Below are 27,310 nucleotides of genomic sequence, written 5' to 3' on the forward strand. Positions count from 1 at the left end.
GAACACAGTACACAACAGAGATCGTGCAGTATATAATACATACATTATAATAAAACATAACATTTAACACGCCACCCCCCAGCCACATCACGCTACCCCCTTAGACACATTACGCCACCCCCCCAGACACATCATAAGCCCCCCAGACACAGCATCCCCCCCACTCAAACTACATGACTGCATGGAACCAGGCCCCAAGGCAGGCATGGGCCCTGGTAATTTGTACCCGCCCCACCCCTTCTCTGCACCCCTGAGCGTGGCCATGCAGATTGTGTCATTAGTCTCCACCCCTGTGCTCAAATGCCACAATTTGTGGGATAATACAGCCTGGAGCAGGACTAGGATGTGAATTGCGTCACTAGGCCCCGCCCACAACCACTTTGCAAGGCAGGTGGGACAAATGCGGGAGGGTAGGCAACTATGGTTTAAAAGGCATGGTGTGTCTGTGTTTTCAGACTGACAGTGGTAGACAATGTTAATACTTTAAAAGTAATACACAGCATAATTGATAATGGAGACAATGTAAGGACTGGCAAGATAAGGGTAATGATGAAAGTTGGCCAGTCTAATGGTATCTACACATGATCTGATCGTTGTACTCATTGCTCTTTATCCAACCAGCAGACAGACCAAAATTAGAATAAGCTACAGCCTGTTCAATCTTTGATGAAAGAGCAGCTGGTACAGAAAATGTATTATTCATAGTAATGAATATATTACTTTTAAGGATTGCTTAGATTGTGTCCAATTTATAAAAATAGACAATTCAGAGCAAAGCATTCTCAATACAGAATTCATTCTCAAAATATACAATTTTCATTGCTCTTCACATAAACACCAAACACAGTCCTGCTCACTTTGAGAGACATTATCAATGTAGCCCCATTCGAACAATTCAGTATGCCTAAATGCCTATTTATAATTTGTACATGTATCAGTTAGTGACTTATATAAACAATCATATACAGCTACATAATGAAATAGATAAATAATAGGACAGGACTGATAACCTAGATAGGTTTATAGCAGGCCTGTCCAACCTGCGGCCCTCCAGATGTTGTGAAACTACAAGCCCCAGCATGCTTTGCCAATAGACAACCTGTTGATTGCTAGAAGGGCATGCTAGTTTCACAACATCTGGAGGGCCGCAGGTTGGACAGGCCTGGTTTATAGTATTACTGTGAGCACAGATATCAATCTGACACATTGCATAAGGGTCATATGTGTTCGTTCCAGAACTTAGCGCTGACTTTTTTGAGTTAATTGTTCTAAAGAAGCATTTGCATCAATTTATTGCGCCCAGATTAACCCAGGAAAAGAGTTTGGGAACAGGAAAATTTCACCCTGATTGAATGGGTCAGAGGTTTGACCAGGCTGCTTTATGAATTGCAAAATTAAATGTGTGAAATAATTCATTGGATTTAATGTTAAAATAAATATTTAACCATTATTTTCTAGATGAAAAGAACAGATTAACTAGGCAATGAATAGCAAGAGGGTCTGGTAAGAAAAGAGTTAAGAATCTTTAAAATGATTCACTCTATGAGCATTGCAGGAACAAGTTCGCTTCATGTGAATGTTCCCAGACTGTTGTTGATTAGCAATGCTTCTACTACATGGACTCCTCCTGCCTAGGGAGGTGCCTGATTCTCTGTAATCAGTGAAGGATGTGTGCTTCTATCCCAGAGCAGGGAGAGCTTAACTACAATGCACAACTGGATGGGTGACTCACAGCTGCTGGACTGCTCACTATCTTAAGCCTCTTGAGCAGATAACGGCAGCATCCTGATTTTGAGATATTTGCTTTTTTGATAGTATGCTGAAGAAGTTACCACTCATGCCTGGGCACAAAAGTTCAGATAACTTGTCACTTTCAAGATTAATGTAGCAATGGATTTAAAACTTCATAATAGCAGGACACTTTCATGGTAGCAAGAGGAATGGATGTAAAAATAATGAAACTGAGTGACTGATGTGGAGATTGTTGTGACACTGGTTAACAGACATATCAGAGTATCCAGGTTGTCGCTGTATAAAGTCGTCTCTGAAGACTGGAAAAGTATCTGCTAGAGATGTGATGGTTTTATTAATAGATTAAGAAGATAGCCAGGAATAAAGGACAGAGTGGTTGTGGAAGACGTTCTGAGGATGAGAGCTGGAATCCTCTATCTACTTCTTGCTGTCATGACTCTGTGCTCAGGCACTGATCCAGCCACAGAGGAGGCTGTACACACTGCAAAGGTAAGGAGAGATATTGGGATACCACTTCAAAGGAGGGTTGTGTCCAGTTGCCATCTATCCCCATTTTTCATAGAGAATTTAACCCTGAAGGAAGTTTGGCATTATGGGAATTAACACTTTCTGGTGAATAAATACAAATATTCCTCTGTCTTTCTCGTTATTTACTTTCTTATGCTAGGAGAATTGCTGTATCCATCTTTATGCACTGGCTTTTTTATTTCTTGGTTGGGAGTGTACTAGGGTCACTTGCTGTACATTGGGAGATGCTCAGTAGTGGAAGTGGGCTGGTATACGGTGGTATGCCATACTGCCCTTTCCTAATTTGATTGAAAACCCCACAAATTTCATTTGCTTACACTTTCCATACCACTGCTTCTAAATTTCCACTTCAACCACTGGCGATACTTGTACCTCAAAAGTGATGCTGTATGTCACACATTTACAATCAAAGTAGATGGAATACCTGGACTATACTCAATACTGTGTAAAATCAGTTCTATGGTTGAAAATAAAAACATGCATGATGGTGTAGCCTGTCTAAAAGCAACAACATACAGGTGCAGTGTTACTCTTCTACAAAAAACAGTTTTCACTCATTTGAGCTCTGTCATTGTGTACTCAATAAACCTACTCCGCTACTGTGATATCATCCATAATGAAATATACCATACTAAAGTGTATCATATAACACAATGACATAATACATTGTCAAAAAAACAAACATCCTGTATAAAGCCGATCTGAACTACAAATCCCACATTAGGGGGTAAATGTATCAATATGCGGGTTCTTCAACAGCCGCGTGTACAGCCTCTTCCGCGATTAAATTTCAAACGGCGCTGCATTGTAAAGGGAAGTTAACCCTTTACAATGCAGCGCCGCTTGAAATTTAATCGCGGAAGAGGCTGAACACGCGGGTGTTGAAGAACCCGCATATTGATACATTTACCCCTAGATCTGCTTGGATCAATGAATGCACAATACCCCTTTTCCTCCAGTTTGTGGATGATGGGGAATTTGCAGTATGTGCAGAGAATGTGCCCAGAATAACTGGCTTTAATTTCCGTGCAGTAAAAAAACAGTGTCATAAATACTGTTGCAGTTAAAAAAGTACATCAGGTAGATTGCCCACAGTTCACAAAGGTTAGCATCTGTATAGACTTGTCATTCTAACACCATTTTTTTTAAAAAAAATTAAATTTCCCCACATAATTTCTCTACTGGAGGTGAACTCCCTGCCAGTGTTCTTTCTGCTCCTTCCCTACCTCACTTGTTAGTGTAGATAGAACCCCTTTGCTTATTAACTTAAATAAGATATGTACAATACCTTTTATGTCTGATCAGGGACAGGCTGGGCAGGGGGCATCTGCCCCTGGGCCAGTCCTATAATGGGCTACCTTGGGCTGGGTCAATCGGTCACCTTCATTTTTTGCCAGCCCTCCAGCATTGGTCACTGCTTAAGGGGGAGGGATAGTGGGATTAAAAGTATGATTGTCATTTTATTGTGAAGTCAGTCTGTAGCCCCATACAAACTTGTTGGCTAGACATAAAACAAAACTCATCTATGATTTTTGCAAATACAGAAATATCCAAGCAGCTGTGTAGTTAGAGGCCTGGATGCAATATCTGAGTGATTGCCCCAAGACATCCCTACCAATGGTGCAGGGGGTGCAGCTACTATGTGACCCATTGTTGAGGGGGCCAGCTTTCCTGTCAAAGTTGCATATATATATATATATATATATATATATATATATATATATACACACACACACACACACACACACACACACACACACACACACATATACACGTGTTTCACCATTGAGCAGTACACTGGGGCCCTTACAATTTTTTTCTATGGGGCTAACAAATATCTAGTTTCGACCCCCATGACACCTTGAATCTATCCGGCTACCTCCATTGCAAAATGCAGCTTTAGACTATAACTGAGCAAATAAAGCCGCATGGTCACCTTCTATTTCACAGAGATCCCTACCTTTTTACAGAGATCCCTACCTTTGCACAGAGCCTACAATTCCAATCCCATATTGTAGACACCAGCATAGTGAATAGTCCTTACTTTGCACAAAGTCACCCCCTGAACACTGATCCTCAGCCAGGCGGCAGTCAAGGTATGGAAGAAAGACCTGAGTATTACAGGTGCAGTGAGTGACAGAGGAAGTACGTGAATGTATGGGATGTGAACCCAGATGCTATACTAGTGTATTCAAATTACAATATAGTACTTATAAATAGAAGGTAGTGACTTAAAGCAGTTTAAAACACTAGTGTACATTTGTATCACAGTACAAAGCACTATCTCTGGTTTGTCAACATTTACGGTTTACAGTGATTTCTTCTATTGTGTATAGAATTGTGTCTCGCAGGATTACAGAGACACTTTGGGCGTATATTTTTACTGAAATATCTGCTCATTTTTCCTCACACCCCATAGAGGTGCGAATGACAATGAGAGTATATTTGTACCATAGTAATGATAAAAATGCGGACCCATGATGTTCTGAGGAATGTCACTGCTAATTGGATAAATGCATGAATCTGCTTTATTAACTCTATTTAACATTACACTTGTTATTCTGTAGTTCTCCCTTCCTACATCCTAATTAAACAATACATTCATTTATTATTCTATTATATTCTGTAATCCACTGATTTTTAATATTGTAGTATTAGAAAAGCAGAATCTGTTTATTTACCTTAAACTGTAATATCATCATACTTTATAAGTCTGTTAAAATAAAAAGTTTTTTTTTTTTATAAAAATGTAGCTTTTACATGCATTTAGTGTGAAGACCACAGTCATAGCAGCCTGCTCTGCCAAATTCATGTCACACATATCATAGATATAACAGCTGCATGGGGAGTTGGGTATGAGTTATAGGTTGCAGCTGATTTACTAGAAAAACAGTCAAGAATAATGGTGTGCAATGCTGCAGTGTTGTGATATTTAACATGATTTATTTAGGTTCCACTTATGGCAAGATAATATATGTTTGCCTATGAATTTACAGCTTTATATATGTTTCATTGTCTGTTACCTCATACAAAGTGTGAAATGTTACATTTTAGGTTTTGGTAATTGCAGTTTCCAAGGATGCTTTTTCTATTATTCTAGTGCAGGGAAGCACAAACTTTGTTGGTCTATGGAGCTCAATAAAACGTAACTTGCTAAAACATTTAAAATACATTGAATTTACTAGCGGAACAAAGAAACCCCTTTGCAGTTATGCCATACCTCAATTATATCATACTTCTCAACATTGTTAAAAATGCATGTGGCAAATATTGTCACCAGAGTGGGTGTGGTCACAACACATAGGAAGTGAGCCCTCCCCTGAAGCAATCCCCCTCCCTTACCTGTATGATAACACATCCCCCCCCCTCATTCTGTAATTCATCCTCCTCTCACCCTCCCTGTTGCAATACATTATCCTGAATTTACTTACCTGTCCTGTTAGAGTCCTAGGCTGTGAGACTTGGGGGTATATTTACTAAACTGTGGGTTTGAAAAAGTGGAGAATTTGCCTATAGCAACCAATCAGATTCTAGCTTTCACTTTGTAGAATGTACTAAATGAATGAAAACTATAATCTGGTTGCTATAGGCAACATCTCCACTTTTTCAAACCCAGTGTTTAGTAAATATACAGCTTAATCTCTCTCAGTAGACAAATCTCAGTTGCACTAAAACAGTCTGGTAGCAAATCAGACTTAAACTCATCATCATTATCATCATCAACCTTTTATATAGCGTCAGCAATTTCCGTAGCACTTTACAGTTGGGAATAAACACAGTAATGAACAATACTGGGTAATACAGACATACAGAGAGGTATGAGGGCCCTGATTGCAAGCTTACAATCCATAAACTTATTCACTCTTATCCACAGTTAGACTGACCTCACTGATGTATTCCCAAGGGTAAGTACATTAAGCAACGGCTCTGTCAAATCGCTGATATTTGGCGATTGTGACGCACATATTGAAAACGTCAATTTTATTAAAGACGAAACAAAGATTATCTAAAACATAACTGTACTTTTCTTCTGTTCAGCAAGAAGAGCTCTATAAAATATCATTGTTTATAAATGTAGTGAATTTCCTGTTCCTGATATATTTACTTGAGAAAGGCTTCGTACACACACACACAAACACACACACACACACACACACACACACACACACACAGCCCTTGTGGTGTATTATTTCAGGGGTGCTTTCAATGATTAGAAAATTAACTATCATTAAACCATTTATGTTCAGTCTGGATGTGATGTGGCACTGATTGTAGTGTTGTCTGTTGTTAACAGCCTAGCCGCCCTGTGTTAACCGTGAGTGGCTGTGCATACAGAAAGACCATTCACCAAAGGCTTTAATATGCCTTTTTCTTGAGTATCACAGAGCGTTGAAAACACCCTTATCAGCTGTGTGTACAAGGCTTTATTCTGTTCTATTATTTGCCTTTTTTTGAGCACTTCCAAAAATATTCTACCTGGTCTAAGGAATTGCCTAAAATGTTTAAATGTTTGTAATTGCAATAAAGGGAAACAGCACTGCAGATAGCTAGAATAAACTGTCATTCTTTCTCTCCCTCTTTTCCCCATTTTCAAGTGAGTTTCACATTTAATTATAACTAAATACTAATTAAAGGCAACTGAATTTTTTTTAAGATCATTACACAATGGAATTGGCTGGTTGTTTTTTTTTTTTTTTTTTCCTTCTTTCTTTTGTGGGAAACTTTCCTTGTATGTTTCTGCTGAGCAGACTGACAACATGCTGAGCTACAATACTCCTCCGTCCTTATGTGTTCTCTCATTGTATAGGGTTCCTACAGCAGGAAGCCTTTCATGTCCCGAATAACTGGGCGTAGATTAAGAATTATGCATTGCCAGCTGGGACTTCAATTTTTTTATGTCTCTACAGAAAAGCATAACACTGGGAAGAAACTGCTCAAATTGCAGATGCTACATAGAACATACATTCTGCTTTATAAGACTAGTGTGAATAAGGACACCATTATGGTCCTCGGACTACAAACATTCATACACCTCCTAGGCACACCATGCTTTCTACTATAGGTACAAGTACAGATGTTATATGTTACAAGAACAGATAAAATGTACAAAAACAGGGTTGCAATCTGTCAGTAAATTTTCTGACATTAAAAATTCAAATTTACAGCAATTCATATGTCAGGCTTTCACTGGATACCATTGTAATAGTAACACAATCTTTGAATTTTCCCAATTTAACCTTTTTGGTAAATAACAAATAACCTTTTTTCTAGCATTTTGACTCTTCAATGCTTTTGATAAATAGACCCCTTAGTACTAATTCATTAGCAGAGTTACATTAGTTGACAATTTCTTTAAATGTAGAGAAAGTAAATGTACTACTAAAAACACAGCTTTGAGGTGATATTGAGAATCTGAGTAATGCAAAACTTAAAACATACTTTCCTCTAAACATATTTTTCTGTTTATAATAAGAAAGTGCATGCTTAGTCTGCTCTGTTTGAGTTGATATTTTACTTGGTTCTGAGAAATACTAAATAGTTTAACATGGTATTACAACATATAATCCAAACAACTTTTTTTTATTATTATTATTATTATTATTATTATGATGTTTCTATTTAGCAAATACAGATTTCTATTTTATGAAACACATTCTCTGCAACCAAACTTATGTATTTTTACTATTGATGAATTTATGGATACTTACCAAGCAGGTCAAACAAGGAATAGGTAACATTCTCCAGATGCACACTTTGCCATGGGAAAGATAAGACTGTAAAACGTAGCAATAGAAAGGCCACATCTAAAATGTAATATATAAAGTGAACTGTTCACTATAAATTTGTTTTAGTACATCAATGTTAAAACTTTTACTACTGTTTACATCTTTTTATCACACTGCCAAACAGGTAAGATATTCTTGGATGATTGTATCATGTCTGTTTTAAGCCGGGACGTACATTGTAATTTGGATGTTTTGCTCATATTAGAGCCAACATACACTAATTTATTTGTTCAGGTGCTGCACCAAATCAAATGCAATGCATTGCACTGCTGTCTGAGCTTTCAGGTTGAGCCATGTGGCCATATACTGGGGGCTATTTTTCAACCTGATTTTCTTCCTTTCCTGACTGAATCCAATAATAATCAGATTTTATAGGGTATATGCCTTGCTTTTTGGTCTCAAGTGCTATAGTGATTGGACAGTTTGACCAAATTGAGCAATTATAAAGAAGCATAACTATAATGACAGTCAGTCACAGTTTATTTGAAGGCTGTCTAACAGTGACAGCATCTGTAAAATTCACTGTGGACCTGTATTCCAATGAACTGCACTGAGGACTTACATAGCTAGTTGAAATGCATTTTGTATAATTTTATATTTGTACGTTTTACTATTGTCTCCATAATAGGTATAAAAATCTTAATATTTCTTCCAATACAAGTAATGCCTGTGTACAGCTTTGAATCATTTGTATTCTAATCTGTGAAGAGATCCACGGATTCTTTTTGTGCGTTTCAAAAAAGACCATTTGAAATCAGGTAACACCATACTTGCCAACATTTGTTTTTCTTTTTCCGGGAAATGCCGGCTGGGACGTGGGCGTGCAGGGGGCGGGGTGCCGAAATCGCATCACGTAATGACGCAAATCGCGTCATTTTACAGTGGGGGCGGGGCTAAACGCCGCAATTCCGGGTGAATCGCGGGAGTCTCCCGGATGTTCCGGGAGAGTTGGCAAGTATGGGTAACACTGTTCATCTGAGGAGTACAGCATGAGCTTGTTTAGTATAAACAAAGTGTACCCTCCAGGTATACCTTTTAGGCATTTATTTATTAAATACGTTTTATTAGTAACATCTTATCTTGAACAATATTACTGAATAACAAAATTCTTGAAAAGTACATTAGTGAGATAACATATGCACATATAAGTTGAACAATATATATATGACACCTTCTCACGGTGCTTTTACAGTGTAAACTCAACTTCATGACAATGTAGTACCATAAAGATGTTATTTTGTTTTAAGCTGTACAAACAAAGGGGAAAAGAAAAAAGAAGAGGGAGAAGAGGGAATGGTACAAGGTAAGATGGGAGGGGGGAGAACAGGTTTGTAGGATTAGGGGGAAGGGAGAAGGAATTCACGCTTTTAACCGGGGAAAGTAGTTTAATCTGGTGGTTCCAGTAACGAATCGAGTTAATCTAGAATTGAAGTAGGGGTTGATTACAATATGAAGCCCAGGGAGACCAGACTTTGTTGAAGGACACGGAGGAGCCCCTAAGCACACTGGTAATATGTTCCATCTGATAGATGTGCCAGACCTGACCACAGACCATTTGGATAGTTGGGGGGGGGTGGGATTTTTCCAATCGGCAGCTATTTGACAGGTAGCTGCACTGATTATGTGCCGGAGAAGCTTATGAGTATGTGTTGGGAGGTCTGGAAGAGGTAGGGGCAATAACACATGCTTAGGATCGGAGGGTATGGGAGTGTCAAGAACAGCTCCTGCTAAATATGTATTTATTGTTTCTGTCTCTGGGTTTTATTATTTACAAAATAAAAGATTTGTATGAAATCCTTGTAAGCATTAAGGGATGTATTTATTAACTAGCGCATTTTTGACACAATCATTTTCATTCCTTGTTGCAGTGAAACATATGGGGGCTGCTATTGCATATGATAACAGTTGGACCACAGCAGATATCCTTCTGAAATCTGTAGATGTCAATAGTTACATTTTATCCCAACAGCAACCATCATCCAGTCTGGTTGCGTAGTATACCCTTCACCCAGTTCACACGGATCTAACAAAATTGCGCACGCATTGATAATTATATAGAACAAGGGGAACAAATGAAAATCCAATTCTTGGAGAAAAATTATGATAAGGACATGGCTGACAAAGCCTTTTCACAACTAATTAATGTGGATAGAAATATTTTCTTAAAATCTAAAGATAGACAGACAGGATAACCAACAAGTAGTTAAGTCTACAAAAAGTTATATGGGAAAAACTTACTTTATATCCAAGTAATCCAGATGGGCAAAAAGGATAACAAGACTTCTAAATAAGCATTGGCATATGCTCCAACACGATAAAATGACTGGGTAATATGTGTTCTAATGCCTAGATATTGTATTTAGAAGGGCACCAGACCTCAGGAGCACCGTAGCATTCAATTATATTCAGAGTAACACCACCTCCAGAGGATGTAACTGGTTAGGAAAAAGATCTCGGAGTTCCGGGTTCTTTTACTTTGGTCTATGCAGTAATATTTAAATAGGTTTCGAGAACCATCATTTTAAAGAGATACATGGATGTGATCGCACAGGCTTAAACTTCATTGGCATTAAAAAAGTTACCACGTGTTAGCGAGGGGGAAATCTAATTCAGAAATTGAAAAGAGAAGAAACAAAGACAATATACACCATTAAAACCTTGATACCAAGAGGCCTAAATGTGTAAATTGATTTATCCATATAAATATTGGAGTAGAGGAGGAACTCAGATCCTATATCCAAAAGACCGCCGATCTGTGCTATTAGGTGGGAAACAATCACTACGGTCATACCACCCTGGTAATGCCCAACCACGTTCGATCTTGGAAGCCAAGCAGGGTGGAGCCGGGTAAGTAACAGGATGGGAGACCACCTGAGAACACCTGGTACAGTCCCACTTCTGCTCAGAGGGTCAAAAGGAAAGGACCTGGGCCCCCAATTACCAAGGAGGAGGTGGAGCGACAAGTAGCGAGAAGCTGAGCCTCCTTTATAGGTGGGCGATAATTATCAAGACCACCAAATCTAAGCCAAGAAGAATGGCAAGATACATAATTTCACCATCAGCAATTACTTTTTGGTCAATAAAAATAATTAGAATGCTATTCTATATAGATTGTCCTACAAGGGATTATAAAACACAGTGGCATGCATCTGACTAATGAGCCATAAATAATGGAAATTGTGAATAAACAATAGTCCTTTGTACTCCAAAAACTGGTGCATACAAATGATATTATACATTATGTATCCGATAATCCTGCTTACTGTTGTAAATGACAATTTACCTTTGTCTAATCATACTCCGTTAATTTAATATGTGAAAATAGATATTAGTTTCCTGTATTGTCAACTGTATAAGCTGTTATAATGTACACAACAGGAACGTGAACAATGTTGTAAAGAATAAAATGTATGTATATCATTTAATACAGGTCTCCACTATTTCACTACAATGTAATGACTATAATCCAGCAGATATCTAAATATTTATGCCAGTTAATAAATCTGATGACAGCCAATGTCCATTTATTAGGTATGTAAGTTGACCAAATAGGACTGATTATCCAGATACAAAACTACATGCCCTTGATAAAGTCCAGAGACAGACGAAATGCATTGGGACACGCCTACACCTACCATTGTGGAACGATACCTCTGCTCTCTGTGCGAATGACAGCTTGCATTGCAGTGGACAACACAGGGTACCAAGATTCACGACGACACTGAATTGAATCGGCAAATATTTAATCATACCATCATCCTGACGTTACTAACATCTTGAAAACAATATCAAATATTTGTGTCACAAATCAATGTAGAAATACAGCAAAGGAGCCATGAATAAGGTGAAAAACATACAAGTTTATTGCTGAAGAGTCTGAACAGATGATGCAATAATGGTCTTGTAGAAATTACCAGGTATACACAGTTGCAGGTAGACGGGAGGTGTGGAAAGATTCCAGGCAGCAAGTACAGGAAGATGCACAGGAAAGTACCAGGTTCACAGATGAAAACAGGTCAGCAGAATGTATGTTGAGATCCCAATGCAGCATAATCACAGGGTGTAACATCAATAACCAGCCATGTGTTCTGGGAGTGACAAGTATATATAAGGGAAATGAGAACACACCCAGGTGCATGGGATAATTGGAGAATGGGTTAACCCCTAATGCAACATGAAAGGCACAATAGCAGCACCTCTGGTAATCAGAGGGCAGAGGAGGGGGACAGAGGGCAGAGGAGGAGGACAGAGGGCAGAGAAGGGGAACAGAGGGCAGAGGAGGGGGACAGAAGGCAGAGGAGGGGGACAGAGGAGGAGGAGGGGGACGGAGCAGAGGAGGGGGACAGAGGGCAGAGGAGGGGGACAGAGAGCAGAGGAGGGGGACAGAGGGCAGAGGAGGGGGATAGAGAGCAGAGTAGGGGGACAGAGGGCAGAGGAGGGGGACTGAGAGCAGAAGAGGAGGACAGAGAGCAGAGGAGGAGGGGGACAGAGAGCAGAGAAGGGGGACAGAGAGAAGAGGAGGGGGACAGGGCAGAGGAGGGGAACAGGAGGCAGAGGAGGGCGACAGCGTGACAGAGGGCAGAGGAGGAGGACAGCAGAAGAGGGGGACAGAGAGCAGAGCAGGGGGACAGAGGGCAGAGGAGGGGGACAGAGGGCAGAGGAGGGGGACAGCGTGACAGAGGGCAGAGGGGGCAATGTGAGAAAGGGCAGTGTGCCTGGATGCAGAGGGGGCAGTGTGCCTGGATGCAGAGGGTGCAGTGTGCCTGGATGCCGAGGGGGCAGAGTGCCTGGGGGCAGAGTGTCTGGATGCAGGGGGGCAGTGTGTATGGATGCAGGGGGGGCAGTGTGCCTGGATGCAGAGGGGCATTTTTGCATACAACTAAATAAGTATTTCTGTCGTGACCTAAATACTTATTACAATTTTTTGACCCAACTACTTCTAAAACAGGACTGCTCAAGAATTATTTTTGAGGGGTGCCTTGAAAAAATTTGGAGACTCTAAGGGTGCCGCGAGCTGCAAAACTTTGGGAACCACTGCTTTAGACAATGTGTTTCAATACAAAATGGACATTGTGGTGCTATTCAAGTATTAGAAACTATGAACTTGGATTTTGATAATCTATTGTTTTTGTATGTGAGGTGCTTTTATTTATTTAATTATTTCTCAGATTGTTATTCAAGATTTTTAATTTCCTTATTGCTCTATGCCATAGTATTTCTTTAGTTGTATTAATTAGTGTGTTTTTACGATGTGATAGGGACTTGTGCCAGTTTTATATGCCATTATCAATTGAAATTGTTTTATTGGTTTAAATTATGCAATAAATACTGGAACAAATCATAAAATATAATTGACATTACCTAATTATCACTATCTGAAAATAATAATAAACATCAGCAATAGGAGCACAATTTAATTGAAACAATTAAACAATGAGCGTAGAACTACTATTTTTAATGTTGACCCTTCTGCAATCCCCTAGTTATAAATTAATAGGATACTTAAAAATGCGGTTATTTGAAGCAAAAGTGAGCACAATAGACTCCTATGTGTATATGACAGTACTAGTGTCTCAGTAACTGCTGAGGCATGCATTACTTGTTTTGTATTACAGTAGGAATAACCTTAAAGCACTATGTCCAAAATAGTAACGTCTGCTGTCATATGGGATGGCGTGAAATAAGAGCACTTCTCTTTCTACTGCAGAGGTGATTAAGGGATTTTTTATACTGTGGAGGTCAAAGGGTAAGGAGGGCAGCTGAGTCTTTCATGAAGTGCAGAAGACTCTGTCTGCATCATTATAATAACTTTGACAGCAGAGAGATGAAGTCACTACACACATCTACATCACAAACTTTAATTGAGCAATGTTGCCAAGCCTTGAATATATTTTTTACTGACCACTATTCAAATTACAGCTAATATTACTAACAGAACTAAAAGTAAAACCAGTATAAAAATGTCACATATGACGTGCACACTCGTTTGATTCACGTACGTTGTTTATATGTCTGGAAAATACTTTGTCCTTTTTCACATGACCACAAGTAGTCTTTTGGGATGTAGGCTTGGATTTCCTTTTTTGACTGTTCTTTTTTAGTTTTTTTTTGGTCTTCAAGATCAATAAAAATGACTTTATTAAATTTTTTTTAAAATAAAACCAATATTGAGAACAAAATGGAGCTCAGGGGTGTCATATAAAAGTTTTACAACCCTACAAAATTTAAAAATAATTTTGCTTGATAGGTGGATATCCCATTTTTAATGACTACGTTTTGTTTGGTTTTGAGTGACATTTATTTGTATGGTATAAATTGATAGCCCCATAGTGTAATGTACACATACCATAAACCTATAGGTCTGACCTGGCATCCTGTTGAGGAAACCATGTTCTTTGTTTTATTTCTTGCATGGAAAAAAACAAATGCATTGAACTATTTCTTGGCTCCCAATTCATCTTACAGGAAAATCCTCATTTCCCTCTGTCTCTACTAATATCCGGGAAAGTAGTTGGCGACATGTAGCCATTTCTGTTGTAGTTGGCATTCGAGATAATGTGTGAAATTCCTCTGTATATTGCCTTAATCTGTTGAAGTGCGGAGGTTATCTTGGATAATGTTGTCTAAGTAGCACACATAACATAAGTATCCATGTACACATGCCCAAAATATAATCATATGATTAGTTTCACAAAGATAAAGCCATGTTTAATCAGCGAGTCTCTTTAGAAAGGGAATAGTGTACCCTGTGTAGTCTGATAAGGAGCCCACAGAAGTTAAGTGAGTTGCTTACATTATAGAGCTCAGAGGCTTCGGGGCCTATTCATTTATCAGATTTTTATACAAAATCCGGCAGAGATTGTTGTTTCCACATAATTATGCCAACTTTAAGCTTCAGAGTAATTTAGCAAAGTAATAATGCAAGAGAAATATATAGCTTTTCGTGCGGCATTAAGCATATCTTAACTTGTTCTGTGGCTGCCGGAGAGTGCAATATCTCTATATTTGGATGGTGTGTACTTTTGCGCATAGTATATACAAGCTCACTAAACAAGGAAGTGATGTCTTTCGCCGCCGCTGTGGCTAAAGATATCGCTGTGGAGGGGTGGGGGTGCAGGTGGCCAGCCTTTTCAGAAGTACTGTCCCAGCAGGAAAACAATAAAAGCTGCCTTCTAGATTAAGAAGTATTGGGGGTAAAAAAAACAACTAGTAAGTAGGCCGCTTTCACAGCTGCTCCATGTTAACCCTCAAGATTGCATGGATAGGAGCTCTGTGGGTACTCTGCCAATCCTCCACTTCAAGGCTTCAAGATTTTTCTCATTTACACAGTAGCAAAACTATTACTATTCCTGTAACAGCTGGAAAGACTATGGGAGGCTACTTGACTTTTCTTCCATTTGTTTTCCTTGCTACAAAGCTGGCAACAGTTGAATAACGTTTCTAGAGATATTACAAGCAAATTATATGTACTGGTGCATACTGCTGTGTCCCACTCTAATGACAGAATAATCACTCAGGGAAAAGGCCAGGCTGCATATTGACTTAAATATGGGTTATAATAAATCCAATGGATGCAATAATTCCAGTGTCCTATATAAAAGGCACATGATTTCCTGAGAAATGGTAAGAAATTATTACCAGTAAATCCTAACGTAGTAGCCATACTTCATAATTATTGAGTTATTCTGTTAATATCACTAAATATTGTTCAGAATATAACAAGAATAACAGGGCTGTGCAGTATATTAGTGCTTTATAAATAATATAAATATAATGACCATAAAATCTCTAAGTAAGAAGCAAAAGTGATTGTGTGTTTATAGTGGATTTATCATTCTGAGATTACACCACACGGACAGAGGCAGACTGGCCATAGACCTTACCAGGAATTTTCCCAGCAGGCCAGTGGCCTAATGAGGCCGTCCCTAGGTCACCGGATTTCTTTTTATTTTTTTTATTTTTTTCCCATTAATGTTTTTTTCATTAAATCACTGGGCACTCGGATCTGCTTAATCATATATCTTAACTGTCCCGATTTCAGTGGGACAGTCCTGATTTAGGGCTCTTTCCCTTCCGGGGGCATGTTTGTCCTATGGGCGGGAGTGTTGGGGGAAGGGTGGTATGTAATGGGCAGTCTAGTGCTTTACCAGCCTCTGGTGGCATAGTCATTTTTATACTAATCCCGCCTCCTTTTGTGTTGGCCCTGCCTACAGTTGATTTGGTCCTTCCCACATGAAGCCACTTCAAGAATTTTTTCCAGGGCCACTGTAAGTTCCCAATCCACCCCTGAACACAGGTGTCTATAAAACGATGCTTTGATTTGCACAATATGTCTTCAAATCTGATGCTATTCTCTTGTTTTTCCTACTAGGTATTTCTTGAGAAATATGGATACCTTAAAGAAGAAAAGGATTATAGCACATCACAGCTTGCAGCAGCATTAAGGTAATGTGACAATTAGTGTAGGGGTTAGGTCCTCCTTTAAATTGAGAGGTTTGACAAAGGGATGGTGTGGAAACACAATTCTAATATTCAGGCTAAGGAGTTACCCATGTTGTACCAGCACTAAATCTTTTACCACCTCTATTTAATTCCAGTATAATGATCATCAGATGTGGTACAGTGTAATTGTCCATGCAACAAAGTAAAACCAAATACTAATAATAACGTCCAGAATGCTGAACGACATGGTACTGTGAAGTTTTTCATCAATAAAGTTCCGATACTTCCAGCATACAGAAATAGTACTTCAAGTTGTCCACCCATACAAAATATACCAATCACTTTCACTGTGAAGAAAACCAATAGTACTATGCAGCTTTCCGCCCATACACAGTATAACCAGACCATGAGATAACAACCAGCATACTTAATAATAGAAGGTGTACTGCACAGTTTTCCACACTTACAAAATACCATAAATAAGTGAGTGGTACTGAGAAAATGCCCATGTTTATATTAATAATATATGTCCTTTATTTAACCAATGATAACTCCCCCCCCTTTACATGTCTGTTGGTTGGTTTGTTAGTGGTTTTCAATGGTGGTCAGTTATCAACACCATATCCCTCCTCGTCGCCTGCAGCATTCCTGTCCATCACATCACCGTTTGTAAACAAACACACACTGTTTGTTCTGCTGCATTAGTGCGGCCATCTTGGATGCAGTCAGGTGATCATTCCAGACCAACCAGATTCAGCAGCTGTGATCACATGAACTGTGCAGCCAATAGTTGTTTGGAACACCCTATTTAAACCTGCTGCTGAGATCTGTTCATTGCCAGAACAATACACTTCTGTCTTGAGAATAGTTCCTGGCTGCAGGTTCCAGTTATTATTATTATCTGTCAGGTGCCGTCTCCGCGCTCTCCACAGGCGTCGGAGACAGACACCTTCTCTCCGCAATCCACGTCCTGTTGCCTAGCAGCAGAACTCTATCTCTAATCATCTGTCTGCAGCCAGCATGTCTAAACCGCCTAAATCTCCCTAACCCAATCAGGAGGCACCTTAGAGTACTTAAAGCAGCCTCTGACACATGTCTAGTGCCAGAGTATTGGTTCTTTCAACTTCAGCATTGTTGTTCCTGTGTTACTCCTGTGTATTGACTCCTTTGCTATAGTTTGACTTCTCTTCCGGATCATCCCTTGTTCCATAGCTGCCTGCATTGGTTTTGACCCCTGGATTGTTCCTGACTACGATTTGCCTTCTCTCCGTTGTACTGCGCTCCTCTGGTTTCGACTCAGCCTGTTTGACTACTCTCCATTCACTGCACTGGTAACTATCTGGGAGAACCGCGACCTGCGCATCACACGCAGCAAAGCCCAAACCTCCTTGCGGGGGTCCCTGGCAAACACCGGTGGTACGTTAGACTCTGCGCCTCTCAGTTTAGTTGCGCTAATACCAGTCAGTAATATTCCTAGTGAAATACGTGAAAGAATACTCTGGCCATGAGCGGACCGGACGAACCTTCGGCCCGCGATTTATTACTGCACCTGAGTCAAAGAGTGGAACAAAGGGAAGAAGAAAGGAGGTCGATGAGACGTACTAAGCACTCCATGGATATAATAATAGTTTGGGGCAACTAGGATTTGGATATATTAAAAATTAACTTTTATTATCATGAATTTCTAAGAGCAGCGAAATCTTCAATAAAATAATAAAAGTGAAATTGTGATTCTAAAAGCTGGTCACATCTCATGAATCTCTAAACATCCACCCATAATATTGAGGCAGATAAATAACTTATTATCCACACTCTAGTAACTATTGTAATTATTCTCTGTTGAGTGTAAATGTAGTCCAGGAATCAATTTAATAATACCTATGATGTGAGTGAATTAATATAACACTCAGAGCCAGTGCTATTTTATGCACTAAATTAGAAGATTGAAACACTGTTATGTTAACTATTATTATATCCATGAAGTGCTTAGTGCGTCTCATCGACCTTCTTTCTTCTTCCCTTTTTTTCTTAATATTAATAAGGTTTGATGCACCCCTTAAAATATAAATTGAGGAGTATCTTAATTTGATTACAATATTAGAAGGGTATAATCACTCAACTAACTGCTTGTGCGACTTTTCCCATTCCCCCTTGCCCCACTCAAAGAGTGGAACGGCAAGAATCCAATGAGGCACAATCGGTGCAATGTATTCAGGGAGTGGTCTCCCGTCTGGACTCTCTTTAAGCCTCGCTACCTACTCTTTCCACGACCACTTCATCCTCCACTGCCTCAGCTCCTACCATCTCTTCTAGCACCGCAGCTGCCAGAAGTCTCCGCATCCCTTCTCCTGAGAAATATGATGGCGATCCACTGAAGTGTTGTGGTTTGCTTAACCAGTGCTCTATTCAATTTGAATTGGCTCCCGAAAATTTCTCCTCGGAAAGAGCTAAAGTGGCTTATTTAATCTCCCTCCTCTCCGGGCAGGCATTAGCCTGGGCTTCTCCGCTTTGGGAACGGGATGATCCCGTGCTTCAAAATTTGGTGGTCTTCATTGAGAGGTTCCGAAAAGTATTTGACGAACCCGGAAGAGTTTCTTCCGCTGCCTCCCGTCTCCTAGGGTTATGCCAAGGCTCCTTTATGGCAGGACATTATGCGGTACAATTTAGGACTCTAGCAGCCGAACTCCGATGGAATGATGAAGCTCTCATCGCTACCTACTGGCAAGGCCTTAATGATCGCATAAAGGATGATTTAGCCTCTCGTGACCTCCCTCCCAACCTGGATGACCTCATATCCCTCTGTATCAAAGTGGACATTCGCCACAGGGAACGGGCTCTCGAACGGGATCGCACTCACCGACCTTTTCCTTGGTTGGCACTCAACGTTATCCCTTCTACTCCACCCTTGGAGGAGCCCATGCAGATCGGTCGTTCCCGTCTCTCTCCAGAGGAACATGAAAGACGAATGAGGAACCGCCTCTGTTTATATTGTGGTGAACCAGGTCATCTCCTCTCCGTTTGTCCCAAGAGGCCGGGAAAACGCCACCTCCTAGGTGATAATAGGGAGGTCAACCTAGGACCTCAGTGCCTTTCTCCCTACTCTCGGAAGGATTCAGAGTTTTTGATGCCTGTCAGCTTGGTTTCCCCCAATGGCCAATTTCCCACCTGGGCCTTTGTGGACTCGGGGATTGCAGGGAACTTTATTTCCTCCAAGTTAGTGACTGAACTCCATCTCGATACAATACCGTTGACCCAACATTTGATGCTCATGGCAGTTGATGGGAATAGAGTCTCCAATGGCTCAATCTTTCTCTCTGCTCCTTCGCTCCAGATGGAAGTAGGAACGCTTCATTATGAGTTCATAAGTTTTTTTGTGCTTCCACAGTCCATTAACCCTATTATCCTGGGGTTACCCTGGATTAAACTTCACGCTCCACAATTTGACTGGCAACGAGCACATGTTATCCGCTGGAGTCCCTCCTGCAACAAGAAGTGCCTGAGATCCGCTTCTCCATTGAAATCCAAGCTGGCCTGCCTCTGCACATCTTCCCTGGTTGGTCTTCCTGAAGCTTACTCCGGGTTTTCTGATGTATTTTCTAAAACCGCTTCTGAACTCCTTCCTCCCCATCGGCCTTGGGATTGCCCTATCGACCTTATCCCTGGAAAAAGTATTCCTAGAGGCAGGGTATATCCTCTGTCTTTACCCGAGACACAAGCTATGTCCGAGTATGTTGCCGAGAATCTCAAGAGGGGATTCATCAGGAAGTCATCTTCTCCAGCAGGTGCAGGCTTCTTTTTTGTAAAGAAGAAGGACGGTTCTCTCAGACCGTGCATTAATTACAGGAGACTGAATGCCATCACGATTAAAAATCGTTACCCCCTTCCTTTAATTTCGGAACTCTTTGACCGTATTCGAGGGGCACAAATTTTTACTAAGTTGGACCTCAGAGGGGCCTACAACCTTATCAGAATTCGCAGAGGAGACAAGTGAAAAACCGCATTTAATACCATAGACGGCCACTATGAATACCTGGTGATGCCTTTTGGTCTCTAACGCCCCAGCCGTCTTTCAAGATTTTGTTAATGAGATATTCAAAGATTTACTCTATCAGTCGGTGGTTATATATTTGGATGACATCCTAATTTTTGCACAAGACCTGTTTACTCACATTCTGCATGTCAAAGAAGTTCTTTCTCGTTTACATTCTAATCACTTGTTCTGCAAATTAGAGAAGTGTCTCTTCAATTGCTCTCAAGTTCCCTTCCTGGGGTATATAGTTTCAGGTTCTGGCCTTCGGATGGATCCCAGCAAATTGGAAGCTATTCACAATTGGCCTCAGCCTTCCGGTCTCAAAGCTACCCAGCGTTTTATTGGTTTTACGAATTACTATCGCCAATTCATCAAGGGATTTTCCACGCTAATCTCTCCCATTACTCTTCTTACTCCGATGGGTGGTCAATCTAAATCCTGGCCACCAGAGGCAGTACAAGCTTTCCTAGTCATTAAGAAGTCCTTTATGCTTGCACCCGTCTTATCCCAACCCGATCAAAACAAACCGTTCTTCCTGGAGGTCGACGCATCCTCTGTTGGGATTGGAGCGGTGCTGTCTCAAAAGAATTCTGCAGGTCTTCCCATTCCTTGTGGTTTCCTGTCCAAAAAGTTCTCCACCAGTGAGGCCAACTATGGGATTGGTGACAAAGAACTTCTCGCCATCAAGACTGCCTTAGAGGAATAGCGCTACCTGTTGGAGCGGGCACGCTTTCCCATCATGGTGTTTACGGATCATAAAAATCTCACCTACTTACAGTCTGCACAATGCCTGAACCCTCGCCAGGCCCGCTGGTCGCTATTCTTTAACAGATTCCAGCTGATATTGACCTTCCGGCCCGGTACCAAGAATTTGCGTGTTTACGCACTGTCCAGATCTTTTGATTCCTCTGATGTCTCGTCACCCATGCTTGCTAAACCCATCCTCAACCCCTCCACGATTCTAGCCTTGACCAATTGTTCATCTAAGACTCCTCCTCCTGGTCGTTCTTTTGTACAGGAACATCTATGCATTAAACTCCTAAGATGGGCTCATAACGCCAAATTCGCTGGTCGTGCTGGGGTTAAGAAGACAGTTGCTCTTCTATCTCGCCTTTATTGGTGGCCCTCATTGCCCTCGGATGTCCTGAAATTCATCCATGCTTGTGAGGTCTGCGCCCGACACAAGATCCCTAGGAGACCCCCTGCCGGTCTTCTCCATCCTCTGCCCATTCCGGACCTTCCATGGCTCAGTATCAGCATGAATTTCATTACAGACCTTCCTGCCAGTCATGGCTTTAACACCATCTGGGTGGTGGTGGACCGCTTTTCGAAATTAGCCCACTTCATTCCCCTCAAGGGATTACCTTCTGCCTCCCAGCTGGCTCTCCTTTTCATTCGAGAGATTTTTCGCCTTCACGGCTGCCCGAGTGACATCATTTCTGATCATGGAGTCCAATTTGTCTCCCAATTCTGGAGATCTTTTTGCAAACAGCTTGGGATCAGCCTAAAATTCTCCTCTGGGTACCACCCGCAAACTAATGGGCAGACTGAACGGACCAATCAGGACCTGGAGGCATTTCTGAGGTGCTACTGTTCGGATCAACAGTCGTCCTGGAGTGAACTTTTACCCTGGACAGAGTTTACCCATAATAACCACCAACACGAGTCCACGGGTAACTCTCCCTTCTTTACCATCTACGGGAGACATCCTATTCTCCCCACCTTCTCTGATCTTTCTAATTCCTCGGTACCTGCTGCGCAGAATATGGTACACAATTTTTCTCAAATTTGGTACCAAGTACGTTCCAGATTACTACAAGCTTATGTCCGTTACAAACACTTTTCAGATCGGCATAGAAGGAATCTCCCTGTACTTCGGGTAGGAGACAAAGTCTGGTTAGCTACTCGCAACCTTAGATTCAAGGTTCCCACTATGAAATTAGCTCCACGCTATATTGGACCCTTTTCCATCTCTCATGTGATTAACCCTGTTACCTACAGACTTTATCTACCAGCTTCCCTTCGGATTTATAATACCTTCCATATATCTCTGCTTAAACCACTCATTCTCAACGAATTCTCCAGCAAAACCTCTCCACCTCCTCCTGTCAAGACCATTCGTGGTGAAGAATTTCTGGTAGAACGCATTCTGGAATCTCGTATCTCTAGAGAAAAACTCCAATTTCTCATCCATTGGAAGGGCTACGGCCCAGAGGAGAGATCTTGGGTCTATGAAGAGGATATTCATGCTCCACGTCTGTTGGCAAGATTTCTGCGGGATTCCTGCACCACCCGTAAGAAAGAAAGGGAGGATACTGTCAGGTGCCGTCTCCGCGCTCTCCACAGGCGCCGGAGATGGACACCTTCTCTCCGCAATCCACGTCCTGTTGCCTAGCAGCAGAACTCTATCTCTACTCACCTGTCTGCAGCCAGCATGTCTAAACCGCCTAAATCTCCCTAACCCCTATCAGGAGGCACCTTAGAGTACTTAAAGCAGCCTCTGACACATGTCTAGTGCCAGAGTATTGGTTCTTCCAGCTCCAGCCTTGTTGTTCCTGTGTTACTCCTGTGTATTGACTCCTTGGCTATAGTTTGACTTCTCTTCCGGATCATCCCTTGTTCTTCGCTGCCTGCACTGGTTTTGACCCTTGGACTGTTCCTGACTACGATTTGCCTTCTCTCCGTTGTACTGCGCTCCTCTGGTTTCGACTCGGCCTGTTTGACTACTCTCCATTCACTGCACTGGTAACTATCTGGGAGAACCGCGACCTGTGCATCACACGCAGCAAAGCCCAAACCTCCTTGCGGGGATCCCTGGCGAACACCGGCGGTACGTTATACTCCGGGCCTCTCAGTTTAGTTGCGCTAATACCAGTCAGTGATATTCCTAGTGAAATACCTGACATTATCATTTATTTATTAGGCGCCACAAGATTTCCACAGCGCCGTACACAGAACAAACAGTAGACTATACAGGGAGAGACAGTACAGAACAATAAACAAAAATACCAATACTTCAGAAACTCTGGCAGGCTAATGCAGTAGAGGCAGAGCAAAAGAACAGGAGTGGAGACAAGAGGGAAGAGGGCCCTACTCATATGAGCTTACATCCTAAAGCGAGGAAAAACAAACAGGCATAAGGGGAGGCAGTTGAAGTATGGGGTATAAAAGGGGGGCCGGAAGGAGAGAGGGGAAAACGAGTAAAGAAGATGAGGGGGTTAGGTCGATGGTTGGTAGGCTTTGAGGAACAGGTGAGTCTTGAGTGCTTATTTGAAGGAGCAGAGATTAGAAGAGAGACGGATGGAGCGAGGGAGGTCGTTCCAGTGAAGGGGAGCCGCACAGGAGCAATCTTGGATTCTAGAGTGGGAAGTGGTCCTGAGTGGAGGATTGGCAGCGGTCATTGGCCGAACGCAGAGAGCGGGCAGGAGTGTGAATGGAGAGGAGGTTAGAGATATAAGGGGCAGTAGCCTGGGAGAGAGCCTTGTAAGTGGTGGTAAGGAGTTTGAAAAGGATTCTGTAGGGGAAGGGGAGCCAGTGTAAGCCAAGGCAGAGAGGGGAGGCATAATAGGAAGATGAGTCTTGCGGCCACATTGAGTATAGAGAGGAGGGGGGCCAGGTGGGAGTGGGGGAGGCCAGTAAGGAGGAGGTTGCAGTAATCGAGGCGGGAGATGATGAGAGCATGGATCATAGTTTTGGTGGTATCTTGAGAGAGGAAGGGACAGATGCAGGCGATGTTGTGGAGTTGGAAACGACAGGTTTGGGCGAGGGATTGAATGTGGGGGGCAAAAGAGAGAGAGGAGTCAAGGGTGACACCCAGGCAGCGAAGTTGGGTGACAGAGGAGATGGTGGAGTTGGTAACAACGATAGAGAGGTCATGGTGGGATGGGAGTCTGGACAGGGGAACGACAATGAGTTCAGTTTTAGAGATGTTAATTTTAAGAAAGTGCAAGGACATCCAGGAGGAGATGGCTGAGAGGCAGTCACGAGAGAGGAGGGAGGGGGAAAGATCAGGGGAAGAGATGTAGAGTTGAATGTCATCAGCATAGAGGTGATACTGAAGACCGAAGGAGGAGAGGAGAGCACCAAGGGAGGAAGTAAAGAGTGAGAAGAGTAGAGGACCGCGAACAGAGCCCTGAGGGACTCCTACAGGGAGAGGGGAGGGGGTGGCGGAAGAGCCAGACGTGGATATAGAGAAGGAGCGGTTAGCAAGGTATGAGGTGAACCAGGCATGGACAGAACCAGAGAGGCCAAGAGAGAGAAGAGTTTGCAGCAGGAGGGGGTGGTCTACGGTGTCAAAGGCCGCAGAGAGGTCAAGGAGGATGAGTAGGGAGAAGTGACCCTTGGATTTGGCTGATAGGAGATCATTAGTAACTTTGGCCAGGGCCGTTTCGGTGGAGTGGAGGGGGCGATAGCCGGATTGGAGAGGGTCGAGGAGGGAGTTGTCAGAGAGGTGTCTGGTGAGGCGGCTGCAGATAATCCGCTCAAGTAATTTGGAGACATAGGGGAGAAGAGAATTAGGGCGATAATTCACAAGAGAGGTGGGGTCAAGATTGGGTTTCTTGAGGATAGGAGAGATAAGAGCGTGTTTGAATGAGGAGGGGACTACGCCAGAGGAGAGTGGTAGGTTGAAAAAGTGTGCGAGGCAAGAGCAGGCAATAGGAGACAGAGAGCGAAGGAGGTGAGAGGGGATGGGATCAAGAGAACAGGTAGAGGGTGGAGAGGAAAGAATAAGGGAGCGAACTTCCTCACCTGATGTAGGGGTGAAGGAGCACCAGAGCTGGTTGATGGAGGGCGGTGAAGCGATAAGGGTGGCGGGAGAGGGGTGGGAGGAGGATATGTTCCGTCTGATGGCCTCAATTTTAAAAGAGATAAAGGTGGCGAAGTCAGAAGCGTAGAGGGAAGGCGGGACAGGGGGATTGGGGGAGAGAGGAGGGAGTTGAGGGTAGCAAAGAGGCGGCGGGGATTGGAGGACTGAGAAGAGATAAGGGACTTAAAGAAGGATTGTTTAGCGAGGGACAGCGCAGAGCAGAAAGAGGAGAGGATAAATTTAAAGTGAAGGAAGTCAGCCAGGAAACGAGATTTCCTCCAGAGGCGTTCCGCAGTGCGAGAGCACCTTTGGAGGAAGCGGGTGAGTTTGGAGTACCAGGTTCGGGGAATAAGGTGTCAGCAGCGGATAGAAGAGGCAGGGTTGACAGCGTCCAGGGCAGTAGAGAGGGAATGGTTGTAGAGGGAGGACGCTTGGTCAGGGCAGACCAGAGAGGGAAGAGGTGAAGAGGAGAGTTTCAAGAGAGGAGGAGAAAGAGGTGGGGTCTATGGCATCAAGGTTACGCCTGGTGAGGGTGGCTTTAGGGAAGGTGGGAGCAGGGGAGAAGGACAGAGCGAAGGAGAGGAGATGGTGGTCAGAGAGTGGGAAGGGAGAGTTGGAGAAGTCACAGAGATCGCAGAGATGAGAGAATACAAGGTTGAAGGAGTGACCAAGACAGTGGGTGGGGGAGGAGGTCCACTGAGTGAGGCCAAGAGAGGAGAAAAGGGCGAGAAGTTTGATTGTTGCAGGGTCAGAACAGTTCTCAATAGGGATGTTAAAGTCACCAAGTATAATGGAGGGAAGGTCGGAGGAAAGATAGTGGGGGAGCCAGGCAGAGAAGTTGTCAAGGAAGAGGGAGGTGGGGCCGGGGGGCGGTAGATGACGGAGACACGGAGGTAGATGGGGGAGAAGAGCCGGATAGAGTGTACCTCAAAGGAGGAGAAGGAGAGGGAAGGTAAAGTGGGAATGACCCAAAAAGTGCAGTTAGGGGATAGGAGGAGACCCACTTCACCTCCTGGACGTTCATCAGGTCTGGTGGAGTGGGTGAAGGAGAGTTGTTCCTGATTACCCTGCGTTTACAAAGTGATCGTCTTCTGTGAACATCCTGCATTACCAACTGAAATGCAGGATACTTGCAAAGTGATGTTTAAAGTGCACATCTATTTTCAATTACCTGCATATCTTCCTTCAAGTATTCTGTATTGACTGGAATTCATCTTTCTTCAAGTACGCACTTCCAAGCTGCTCATCTCCCTGCAATATTCTGCATTCAGCAAGAGTGCTTATCTCAGTAAGAACTTTGCACTATTCAGTATCCATTCTGCAGTATCGGTGGCTTTAACAGTATCGTCAGTTCTGTTGCTACGGCTGGTTCTGAGTCTCTATGGCTTAATTCCAGTTCCGTGTATCTGTCTGTGGTTTCCGTGTGTTTTTCTATCTGAGTTCTTATTAGTGATTTCCAGTCTCGTGTGTCTGGCCACAGGTGCCGGTTTGAGTTCCTACGAAAAGTTCCAATCCATAATTACACTGGATTCCAGTTCAGCCAATCCTGTAGGGAGATCGACTGTAGAGAGAGGAGTTTGATATACTTCTATGAGGACCATATATGCCAAGGTTCTGAGAGGGAGATTAGCAAGAGCCAAGAGGAGCAACAGAGATAATGAGTGCACTCATTGATGTGCTGGGGTAGCTGGCTCAAGCTGTCTGTAGAATGGCATCAAAGCATATCTGGCAGCTTTTGTTTAGCAAGTATAGATTCTATAAAGTCAATACAGGGCTCCTTTGTTTATATATGTTTTGCTAGCTGCTATGAAAACAGATTGCTTCACGCAGGCAGCATTGTCTCTGGTCCACCTACCTGCAGCAACAGTCACATGGAATTTAGGCTTGTATTATTTTTATCGCTGATTTGTAAGGCATAACATAGTGGGGAAAACAGGATATACATAAACCATAGTTGACAATCTA

General features: G+C 42.3%; 1 protein-coding gene across 1 annotated transcript in view; it reads left to right on the plus strand.

The window, feature by feature from the left end:
- The first annotated feature begins 1,693 nt into the window (after nt 1-1,693).
- The window catches only part of MMP28 (matrix metallopeptidase 28), a 57,828-nt gene continuing 32,211 nt past the window's right edge, over nt 1,694-27,310 (plus strand). Inside the window, exons 1-2 of the mRNA XM_075195144.1 lie at nt 1,694-2,241; nt 16,438-16,511. Coding sequence (XP_075051245.1) covers nt 2,149-2,241; nt 16,438-16,511 — 167 coding nt within the window. The 5' untranslated portion in view covers nt 1,694-2,148. The remainder of the gene's footprint in view (nt 2,242-16,437; nt 16,512-27,310) is intronic.

This window comes from Mixophyes fleayi, chromosome 2 (genome assembly GCF_038048845.1).
Source record: "Mixophyes fleayi isolate aMixFle1 chromosome 2, aMixFle1.hap1, whole genome shotgun sequence".
In the NCBI taxonomy this organism is placed as follows: Eukaryota; Metazoa; Chordata; class Amphibia; order Anura; family Limnodynastidae; genus Mixophyes; species Mixophyes fleayi.